Here is an 11,568-nt window from a genome sequence, read left to right as displayed (position 1 = left end):
GTACACAAGGGAGAGGGAAAAATGAAGTGAGCAAATGGACATGGCAACATGGCTGCCTTTGCCATACTGACAAGATTATGTTTTCTGCCCCTGAGTGAAAAATGGATCATTAAGAGCAGCCCACTCCTGCTAATCATGTCAGTATGGCTCTCATGGGAGGAGGTGGCATTTATTCTGAGACTCTCCAAGAACTCAGTTGTGATAACTGGTGCATTTCTTATAGTTCACCATTCACTACAGTAAACTGCAGGAAAAGGACTCACTACATTCCCACTTTCCTGCACAAAGTTCTGCGAAAGGCCCCTTTGACGTCATCATTCCGCAGGCTGTATATAAAGGGATTGAGCATAGGAATGACCACAGTATACATGACAGTGGTAACCCTTCCCTTTTCAGCTGAGTATTTTGCTGTAGGCTGAAAATAGACCCCAATTACGGTGCCATAAAAGAGAGTGACAACAGACAAGTGAGCACCACAGGTCGAGAATGCCTTGCGCCACCCAGATCCTGATGGCAGCCTCAGGACAGTGACCAAGATAAGAACATAGGAAATCACAATGAAGACGAAAGGACTCAACACCACCAAGGATCCTTCTGTGAAGATCAACATTTCATTTAAGCTGGTATCCGTGCAAGACAGGGCCAGCACAGGTTGGTGGTCACAGAAGAAGTGGGGAATCTCTCGGGAACCGCAGAAGGAAAGGCGAGACATGAGAATAATGTGTAGCAAGGAGTGAAGATGTGAGATGACCCAGGAACTAGCTACAAAGGCCCTGGCTCTCTGGCTCATCAGAGTGGTATAGTGTAGTGGATTACAAATAGCCACATAGCGATCATAAGCCATGGAAGCCAGGAGGAAGCTGTCAGTGACCCCAAAGGCAAAGAAGAAATACATTTGGGTCAAGCAACCAGCATAAGAGATAGTTTTGGCTTCTGGCATCAATAAGTTGGCCAACATGTTGGGCACAGTGACTGAGGTGAAGCAAGCATCCACCAAGGAAAGATGTCCCAAAAAGAAATACATGGGGACACGCAGTTTGGAATCCCGAAGGATCAGCAGGATAATCAGGAAGTTCCCCAGGATACCCACTGTGTACATCACCAGGAAAATGACAAAGAGGAACTTTCGCTGTTCTGGATCAGAGGACAGACCTAGGAGAATGAAGTCTGGGTGAAGTGTGTGGTTTCTGCTGTCCATGTCACCAGGAGCCTGAGATGAAAGTTAGATTAGGACTTGTCAAGCCTTTAAAATAGTTCAGTTCTGAAAGTGTAAGTAAGTGGCTTCTAAGTTCTTCTTAATCACATTATCCACAAAACAAAATAATCAGGAAAAATAAAGTAAAACAATTTATTCTGCTTTCCTATAGGAGTATATACTCCCATATAATTATGAGTATAAAACAAGGGTGTAAGACTAGGTAAGCATAAAAAAAACATATAGAACCACAGATCTAATATAAAGCAGGATACAGCTACATTTTTTTCAACTTTAAGGTAAAGCAAATACTTCAGTTTTAGTCAACCTAAATGTGTTAAATAAATATTTAAAATGCACTGAATAAATCACTCATTTGATTCAATTATAACTCTACATTTTCACAGATCTTATGTAGCTAAAGCATCCCATAAATATAATTTACTTCCCTTTTGTTGCTACCTTTGTTTCCAGATAAACACATCACAGTAGTTCCCATGATAGATACTCTAAAAACTTTGATTTTTCTATTGACTAAGGGATAATGATTGATTCTGGTTCAGGGAAGAAACAACAATAATAAAATTAGGAAAGCCACTGTACTTTGTACTTCATACATGAATGTGCCATCAGGTTGTGATTAATTGACAGATTGTTCCTATGGATAATGATGGGAGCTGGTTCCAGTTTTGGAATGCCACTCAGTTAGACTCCCTCGGTGGTCTTCCCTGTGTGAAGAACATCTCCTTATTTCCACCTCCCTCGTTGTTCCTTGGTTTATCCTCTCCCTCTGAGCATAATCTGTACAATTGTCCAAGAGAAAGTTCAAGGCATGTGTAGGGAGAGGATCTCTCTCTTTTCTCTTGTAGGTTCAAGAGAAGGCAGACAGACAGAGAGCAAGAGGAAGAGCAGAAAGACAAGGAGACGGTGGGATTTGGCAATGATCTTCTGCCAGAATGTGGCCTTTGGAAGGTACCTAAGAATTCCGATTACAGCACTGTCTCTGAATATTGCTGCTTTCATACTATAATCAGTCTATGTTGGAGGATGGCAAACTGATGAGTATGCTATAGGTATCAAGCTTATTCCTGATGCTTTGCAGTGTAGCTCCCATCAGTCCTGGCCAACTTGGGAACTGTAGATCCAAAGAACATCAGGCTACTTTTCCCTGATCTTCTGTGCTTGTTCCTTCCTTTGCCTCCCCTTGTGTCCCCTCACATTCCCTCTCCTTCCCCTTCCTTCCTCCCTTGTGAAATCCTTCCATAAGCCCATTGTTTCAGGGTTGGAGAGTCTATACTTCTCCAAATCTTGGTGGCTTACAACTTCTATTACCCCTGACCATTGTCCATCTTAGTTGGGAATACTAGGAGTTGGAGACCAACTACATCTGGAGGTCTATAGATTCTCCACCCCACTCCAAGTTTTTCAAATTGGTATTTAACTGTATTTTAATTCATATTGTTTTAGATTTTGAATGTCTGCCTTTCTAGCTCCTAGTTTGTATGGTGCTTTCATATTTCATTTGATTTGGTTGTGCAGTATATGTCTTTATTCAAATTGTATCTTTTGATGTGTTTGATTGCAAACCATCCAGAGAGCTTTTTCTGATAGGATGCTATCAAAAAAATAAATAAATAAAATAAACCAAAGCACTATACTTTTTCTACAGCTGTTGTACCTTGCTTTTTTCCACTGCCTCTTCCTTTGTCCAAATCTAGAGCGCTGGGTGTTTTTCCTTATTCACCTGTTATTCCATAATGCTATGTGTACATCAGAGGTGCTGGCAATGTACTGAAAAAAAGAATGCATTTGTCTATCAAGGTATTCCTTTCCATGTTTCAAAGAAGAAAAGAAAAGAATGTAGCTCCTTATTTTCCATCTCTCAATAGCGTGTCTGAATCCCTTTTGCCTAAGCATGGAGATCAGAGCAAAACGTAGCACCATCAAATGTGTGGAGTTTATTTCATGATCAGTCAGGAATGTTCCCATACTGTCAAAGCAAGATAAGACCAATTCTGCTATTTCTAACATTTGTGACCTTACTCCAACCACCTTCCCCTTTCAAAGGCTTCTGATACCAAGAACTTGTTAGGAGTTTAGTAATGCAGCTGCCAAGTCACCAAACCACTCAATAAGTGTCATAAAGGCCTGCTTACTCTGCTTATCTGGGCTCGGTTCTCCAAAGGCAGTTTCACCAAAGAGGAAGTAGAACTCAGCAGAAAAGGATACAGAACTGGATGGATTTCTGTATTAAGTGATAGACAGAAATGGGATACTAAAGATAGCAATGTAGCTCGAGGTGGGGTTATGTTTACCACTGCCATAAATCCCCTTAAGGCATCTTCCCCAGAGCTCTGGCAGACAGACATTAATTGCCCAGGATTCACTTTGGGGCCTGAAACATGAGGGAGCAAACATCTTTATTTCACTCTTTGTAGAAAAGTTGTTCTCCAAAGTGCATCAAAAGACAGCCACGTTCAATGGTTCAGGTAGCTAGAGAACATGACCAAAATGTTCTGAATTGGCTGCCCAGAGCATCTTCATTCAAATGCAAGTTCTTATCACAACCTCCCTTAAACTGGAGCACTCCAGATGTATTAGATTTCAACCCCATCATCCCCAAACCAGCACCAGGTTTGGGAGGGCTGCTGTATATGAAAAAACAGAGTAAAAGAAATGTTTATGCATACTGCTGGGCATGAACTGAAATGCAAGGCTGGAGAATATGATTTCTCCAAACCAGGGGAGCCAACTGATTAATCGATGTGGATTTTGGTTTCCAAAAAATTTTGACTGTTGTTTAGGAAAGGTTGTACTCTCCTCATGCCTGAAGGCTTAACCTGCTGAAATGTTGATACCAGCCTCACTCCCTGCTCCAATCATTGTGCAGTGACAGCCCTGTTGCCATTGCTGTTGGTTGCCGTCAAGTCGTTTACGACTCATGGCGACCCTACGTATAGCAGAAGGAAATGCTGTTCGGTCTTGCAGATGTAGAGGAAATGCATCTCTGATGAAGCTAAATAATGTAGGCCTGTAAGTGCTACTAACTCCCATGCAAAACCACCTTATGCATGTACAGGAAATTAGGGCTATCATCTGGGTTATTAGATGATTATTCCCTCTCAGAATAATTGCTGTACTTAAGTAGCATATATTGGCATTTTACAAAAGGTAATTATTTGAATGGAAAGGAGACTTCTTTTACATTTAGACTATACATGTGTGTGTAACAGAGCAGGCACCACTTCAGAAGATCATCATGTCCTGGATGAGAGAGACAAGAGAATGTCTCTTCAAGAATGCAGGAGAGAAAGGAATAATCCCAAGGGCTAGGGGGGGAAAAAGTTTTCAGTATACGTATTTCATCTGTCTCAAACAACGTAGCTTCCCTCTGTGGTTTGTTTCCTTCAGTTTGCTCTGATTCTTACAATTTTGATGGTAGCTGATTGCACAGACTGGCACCCAGCGAATCGCCTGCAGAGTTGATCACCTGGGATGAAGTGGGAGAACCCCAGCCAGGGACATCCCAGGCATCCTGGAAGTATCGGTTCCCACTAACCCCAGACGTAGAATCTACCATGGTATCAACAGAGAGACACTAACACACGAGGGAGGGAGGAATCTCAAACCCCTGAAAGGCTAAGAGTGATGGAGGCTAAAATAGAATCAATGGAGTACATGCTAAGAAACCTGTCTCTGTCATTGGGGGGGCAGGGGAGGCGCGGAGGAGATCCCAGCTTCACGCAACCATCCCCCATCCTCCCATCCGGACCGCCGGTGGAGCGGGGCTGGAGACAGCTCCGGGATGAATCTCAACCTGCAGGGCTTGACCACCAGTGTCCCCACCCTGAAGAGGGAGAGCTACTGTAACCTGGGGCCCAACCACTCAAGCAGCCGCCGATTCCGCTCCAACAGGAGTGGGGGTGAGAGACTTTTCTGTCAAGTTTGATGGGGATCCAACCAAGTTATCCTTCTTTCTAACTAATGCTAAAAGTTACATGAGGCAGTTTGGAGCATACTTCCCTTCCGAAGAGGCTAAGATAACTGCCATTGCCACCAAGCTGAAGGGTCGAGCGGCTGACTGGTATGTTCAGTTAAGTGAGCCTGACTCCCCTGCACTTGATTATTTTGAGGAATTCATGTGGTCGTTAAAGCTGCATTTTGAGGATCCTCTGGCCAACGCAAGAGCTAAGAAGGCGCTGAAGGATCTTACCCAGGGCCAAATGTCTGTAGCTGATTATGCCCTAGAGTTTAAGGCTCTAGCTGGGAAAATCCCCAACTGGTCTCAGTCAACCTTAATAGAATGGTTTAAAGAGGGACTCAACTGGGACGTCCTACAGTGGGCGTTGTGTAGAGACGACCCAGAGTCATTGCATGAATGGATCTGTCTGGCAGCCAAGGCTGAGCACGCTCAGCATACCTTCATGCAAGCTAGAAGATCTGAAAGACCACCCGCCACCATGAGGGCACCCCAAAGTGCTGCAACGGCTCCCCGGCCAAGCTATATTGCCTGGGATGAGGAGAGAGATCGGCGCTATGCGAGGGGTCAGTGTCTCCGATGCGGAAAGGAAGGGCATCGAGCAGCTGATTGCCCAAAAGCCAAGGCTGGAGATCGAGCGGGCAAGCCGCCGGCCAAATCGCCTCCCCCCCCCACGGCAGATGACAGCAGCCAAGGGCGCAGCCGATGCTGAGGAAGTATTCTACTTCTCGGGAGAGGCTGAAGACGACTCTAAGGAGCCGGCAGGAAATGCCAGCCACCTGCCATGAAGAGCACCTGTGGGCAGGTGGAGGAGGATGGGCACGAGGATGCTATGGTGAGTGCTGACTGTCCCACTTTAGCAGTAAAAGTGAAATTGGGCTCCCGCACAAAAACTACAGAGGTCTGGGCTTTGGTTGATTCTGGGAGTTCCAGGTGTTTAATTCACCCTGATCTGGTTGCTGCTTTGGACCTGCCTAGCTTCCCCCTCCAGCAGCCTTTGATCTTCACACAGTTGGATGGTTCAACGGCAGGGGGGGGCGGCAACCCATTTCACTGGAACTGTTGCAATGCAAATGGGCAGCCACCGTGAGACTTTAAAATTCGTTGTAGCACCTGTTGGCAATCCCTTGGTAATTCTGGGGATCCCCTGGTTGACCTATCGAAGCCCATATATAAACTGGGAACACAGAACTGTGACTTTTAAAGATGGGTTTTACCAAACTCCTACAGCAGAGAGAGCTGCACGTGCGGGGGTTGGAAGGGCTGCGATCACCATGCCGCACCCTAGCATGGCACATTTAGAAGGCTTGCCCAATCGATACCAAGACTTTGCAGACGTATTTGGGGAAATGGAAGCAGATCAGCTACCCCCACCCCCACCGGAAAACTGACTGTGCAATAGAGTTGTTTCCCAATGCTCAATTGCCCAAGCCAAAAATTTATCCAATGACTCAGAAGGAGCTTGAGGCATTACGGGACTTTATTGACAAAAATCTGTCAAGCGGGTTTATTGAACCTGCAAATTCCCCAGTTGGGGCCCCTGTGCTATTCCGGGAAAAGAAAGATGGCACGCTTCGACTCTGTATGGACTATCGAGGGTTAAGTTCCATCTCAATTCTCAACAAGTACCCTCTTCCGCTCATGAAGGATGTTAGCTCATTTGTCTAAGGGCAAGATTTTCTCCAAGCTCGATCTTCGCGAAGCCTATTTCTGCATCCGCATATGAGCTGGGGATGAGTGGAAAACTGCTTTTAATTGCCCACTGGGTTCATTTCAGTACAAAGTCCTCCCTTTTGGGTTGGCAGGGGTGCCCGGAGTCTTCATGCAATTGATTAATGAAGTATTACATGATCATTTGTTTAAAGGGGTCCTGGTTTATTTAGATGATGTTCTCATTTACACTGAAACCGAGGAGGAACACAAACACCTCCTCAAACAGGTGTTACGCAAGCTTAGAAATGCCAAACTCTATGCCAAACTTTCCAAATGTGAATTCCACAAGACCCAACTTGACTATCTGGGCTATCAGGTGTTTTACAAGGGCATTGAAATGGACCCTGCAAAAATTCAGGCGATTTTAAACTGGGAGCGTCCCCACACCCGGAGGCAATTGCAAAGTTTCCTTGGGTTCAGTAATTACTATTGCCAATTTATCCAGGGATTTGCTGAGATAGCCTTGCCCCTCACTGATTTACTCCATACCAAGGGCTTGTGGGAGACACGCAAGGTAAAACATCCTGGAGCAGTGCTGAATTGGACACCTGAATGCCAGGCAGCATTTGAAAAACTGAAATCCTTTTTCACTGCTGAGCCTATTCTACAGCACCCCGATCCTGAACGCCCCTTTGTGGTCCAAGCTGATGCTTCTGACTCCTCAGTTGGGGCTATTTTGTTACAGAGAGATTCTAAAAATCACTTAAAACCCTGCGCTTATTTGTCCAGGAAATTTTCTGAAACCGAACGCTGGGGGCATGTTTGGGAAAAGGAGGCGTTTGCTGTAAAAGCCGCTTTGGAAGCCTGGCGTCACCTCCTTGAAGGTGCTAAATGCCCTTTCGAGGTTTGGACCGATCACAGGAATTTGGAAGCCCTCCAGACCCCCCGGCGTCTCAGTCCTAAACAAATTCGCTGGGCTCAGTTTTTCAGTCATTTCAACTTCCAGTTAAAATTTATCCCAGGAAAGAAAAACTTTCTGGCCGATGCTTTGTTGCATTTACCTCAGGATTTTGACCAGGGGGCAGATGTGGTTGGGACTGTTCTCACTGAACCATAACTGGGTTTGGTTGCTGTCACTCGGAGCCAGATCCGAGCGCGGGGAACCCTGCCCCCAGCCCAGTCTGGGAAGCGGAAAGTGCAAGTTCCTTGTCAGTTACAGAAGGACTTTCTCCAGGTGCTGAAATCTGACACTTGGTTGCTAGCTAATAAAGACACTGTTTCTTTTGAAAACGGTCTGGCATGGGTGGAACACCACCTTTATGTGCCCGAAACTTTAAGAGCTGAGATTTTACAGCATTCCCATGATGATAAACTTGCTGGACACTTTGGTTTTGTCAAAACATTGCATTTGGTTCGTCATCAATTCTGGTGGCCTACCTTGAGACATGATGTAAAAGACTATGTTGCTTCCTGTCCTGTTTGTGCCATGTCAAAACATAAGGGGGGGAAACCACAGGGTCTTCTACAGCCAGTGGCCAGCCTGTCCCATCCCTGGGACAAGATTTCTATGGATTTTATCGTGGATCTTCCTCCCAGTCAGAAGAAAACTGTCATTTGGGTTGTAAAAGATTTTTTTTCCAAACAAGCACACTTCATTCCATGTGCATCCATCCCGTCAGCCCCGCAATTGGCACGCCTATTTCTCATCCACATCTACCGCTTCCACAGTAGCCCCTCCCGTTTGGTCAGTGACTGCGGGACACAGTTTACTTCCCAGTTTTGGAAATCATTTTTAAAATTGATTGGCACCAAACAAGCGCTGTCCATGTCTTCCCATCCTGAGACTGACGGTTCTACTGAGATTTTAAACTCCACTCTTGAACAGTTTCTTAGAGCATACATTAACTACCATCAGGATGATTGGGTGGAGTTACTACTTTTTGCTGAAGTGGCTTACAACAATGCTGTCCATCAAAGTACCAGGCAAGCCCCTTTTCATGTGGTTTCTGGTCATGACTTTGTTCCCATCCCTGAACTGCCACAACCCCCTTCCCAAACATGTTCTGCATCAGACTGGGCTGTTAAGCTGTCTGATTCCTGGCCAGTGATTCAACAAGCTTTGCCTAAGGCCTGGCTGCTTACAAGTTTCAAGCCGATAAGCATCGTTCCTTGCAACACGACTTCAAGATTGGGGATCAGGTGTATCTATCTACCAAATTTATCAAGTCACCACAACCCTCTAAAAAACTTGCTCCCAAGTTCATTGGTCCTTTCCCTATTGTTGGTCTTATCAATCCAGTTACTGTTAAATTGGACCTGCCTCACAATTTGAAACGCTTGCACCCTGTTTTCCATTGCAGCTTGCTCAAGCCTGTCCACCACTCCTCCCTCTGGCATCCTCAACCTCCTCCTCCTGCTCTGATCATGATTGACAGCCAACAGCACTTTGAGGTCAAGGAGGTTGTTGATTCTTGCAAGCTTCGAGGCACCCTCCAGTATCTGGTCCAATGGAAACACTTTCCTCATCCTGAATGGGTGTCTGCCCACCATGTTAATGCTCCTGATTTAGTTCGCCGTTTCCACCTTGCTTACCCTTTGAAGCCTGCTGCTTAGTCTTTTCTTTCTTTTGGGGGGGCAGTATGTCATGTTCACTGTTTCAATGTACAGTATACATCGTAACGTTTCACGTGCCATGGCGCTGACGTGCGTTTCTGTTTGGGAGGGAGCTGCTGTGAAACCTTGTACCAAGTTCTGTATCTGTGTTCATTACAATGGAATGTGTTTGGGTTCTGTTCTCTGTTCAAGGACTTTTCCCGCAGACCATCAGAAACCATTAGGAGCACCTGGGATTGTGAACTTGGGAAGATTCTATGGGGGTGGAGGGATTTCATTTGCACCGAGGGTTTTTTAGTTTGCATTTGGCGCGCTTTTATCATTCTCAGCTTTCTCTGTGATCCTGCATACTATTCTTTAATAAACCAGATATCTTTGAATTCCTGCTCATGAGTCTGATAGTGTTTTAGAATAGGCAACCATTACAAGTATGTATTATGTTTAACTATTCAAACAGTATTTCTCTGTTTTTTAAAAATACCCATGTGATTTTTATCCTCCCTCGAAGGACAGTAGATAAATCGCCGTGCTAATTTGTCTTGCCTAATGTTTCAGGACCCAACTCCCCAAGGACTTCTGTTGTCATTAAAAGTCCTGTATGATTAATTATAGAAGTAAAAGGATCTCATTAAAAGTTCTTTTAGCCACTAAGTTCATTAGTGATTCCTTCATCTTACATTTGGCTGCCATATTGCCTGAGTCTGTCTCCATCTCAGTTCCCCTGTTGCTATTCCTGCTATGAATTTCTATCAAGATGAGCTGTTCGTTATTTTTCAGCCTTATAAAACGCCCTAGTGTACAGCATTGGAGAAAAGAATTTGCCCCTTTCAGATTTTCTGAATTTTTGTAATGTGAGACTTATCACAAAATGCAGGAACTATTGGGTTGTAGCTTTTGAGGTAAAGATGAGCCAATCTGTCAGGGTCTGACTTTCCATTCTGGCCTACAGGATGAACACAAGCCATGTACCTCTCTGTCCATTCACTTAAGAGGAAGAGCAGAAAAGACACGTCCCTTGCTGGGGAGGCAAATCTGGAACAATGAAAACCCCATCCTTCCCCCCAAAGGGAAGGAAAATAAATCACTCACATCTCCTCCGCTGCCCTCAGGGCAGTCTCTTGAAGGAAACCTACTACCCTACTCACGGTCACTCATGCCTTAGTCACCTCCAGATTGGACTACTGCAAGGTGCTCAACGTGGGGACGTCCTTGAAGAGTATTTGGAAGTTTCAGCAGTTGCAACATGCAGCGGCACAGGCAGTTAATGGTGCTGGTTGTTCAGCACATGTGACGCTTCTGCTTTGCAAGCTGCGTTAGCTACCAGTATGCTTCTCGGTACAATTCAAAGTGCAGTGGTCACCTTTAAAGCCCTTCATGGCTTAGAGCCATCTCTTCTCCCCATAGCTCATCTCTTAAGTAAATGCACAAAATCCAAAAGCCTCATCAATTGTTCTTGGTCAGCAAAAGTCCGGTAAGGGCAACCAGATATAACTATTTTCCTCTTTTAGCCCTGGTCAAAAAAGCCAATCTTGTATTCTTTCCCTGAGTTTTTAAACATATTCTTTAGCCCTTCAAAAACAGCTCCAGAGGTGGTTTGCTGGTCATCTTTTTTTAAAGGCAAAGCTCTTTCAGAACTTTAACAGATTTCTTTTGTATATCCAATAATGGTTGTATTTATGATTTTATTGAAATTTTAATTGTTTTTATTGTGAACCACCCAGGGTCCCCCGTGTGGAGGAGATGGGCAGTGATAAAAATTTGATAAATAAATAAATAAAGTTTATCCTTTTGCTTGTCACTTTCAATAAAGTCCTTCAAAACCTCAAAAGAGCTTTTTTGTATATCCAGTAAGAAAAAAAAATTATCCAAATCAGTTTTCTGGTTTGATATCTGTACATCTCCTTTAGGGAATAAGTCATCCATCAGATCCATTTGTGTCACATTTCAGTCCCCCTTCATAGTTATTTTATAAACATCCATTGCAACTTGTTCTTGTACTATATCTTCATTACAGCATGCTCTGTCCATCTTGTCAAGCAATTTATCCGTTCTATCAAGAGGTTTGGCAGAAAAATATTCAAAAACATGCAGTACAGATTTCTGCTCCATATTCTTTATCTGCTCCATA

At 44.4% G+C, this 11,568-nt stretch overlaps 1 protein-coding gene across 1 annotated transcript; it reads right to left on the bottom strand.

The window, feature by feature from the left end:
- Positions 1-262: 262 nt before the first annotated feature.
- Positions 263-1,198, bottom strand: LOC134490794 (olfactory receptor 1K1-like). Its single transcript, XM_063294075.1, has one exon. It carries the CDS (start codon positions 1,196-1,198, stop codon positions 263-265), a length of 936 nt encoding a protein of 311 aa, XP_063150145.1.
- Positions 1,199-11,568: the final 10,370 nt, after the last annotated feature.

Source organism: Candoia aspera, chromosome 2, assembly GCF_035149785.1.
Source record: "Candoia aspera isolate rCanAsp1 chromosome 2, rCanAsp1.hap2, whole genome shotgun sequence".
Taxonomy (NCBI): Eukaryota; Metazoa; Chordata; class Lepidosauria; order Squamata; family Boidae; genus Candoia; species Candoia aspera.
The sequence above is the reverse complement of the archived record's forward strand: the minus strand, read 5'-3'. Positions and strand labels throughout refer to the sequence as shown.

Coding starts and splice junctions, on each gene's coding strand:
- LOC134490794 (XM_063294075.1), bottom strand. CDS start 1,198: ATGGACAGCAGAAACCACACACTTCACCCAGACTTCATTCTCCTAGGT.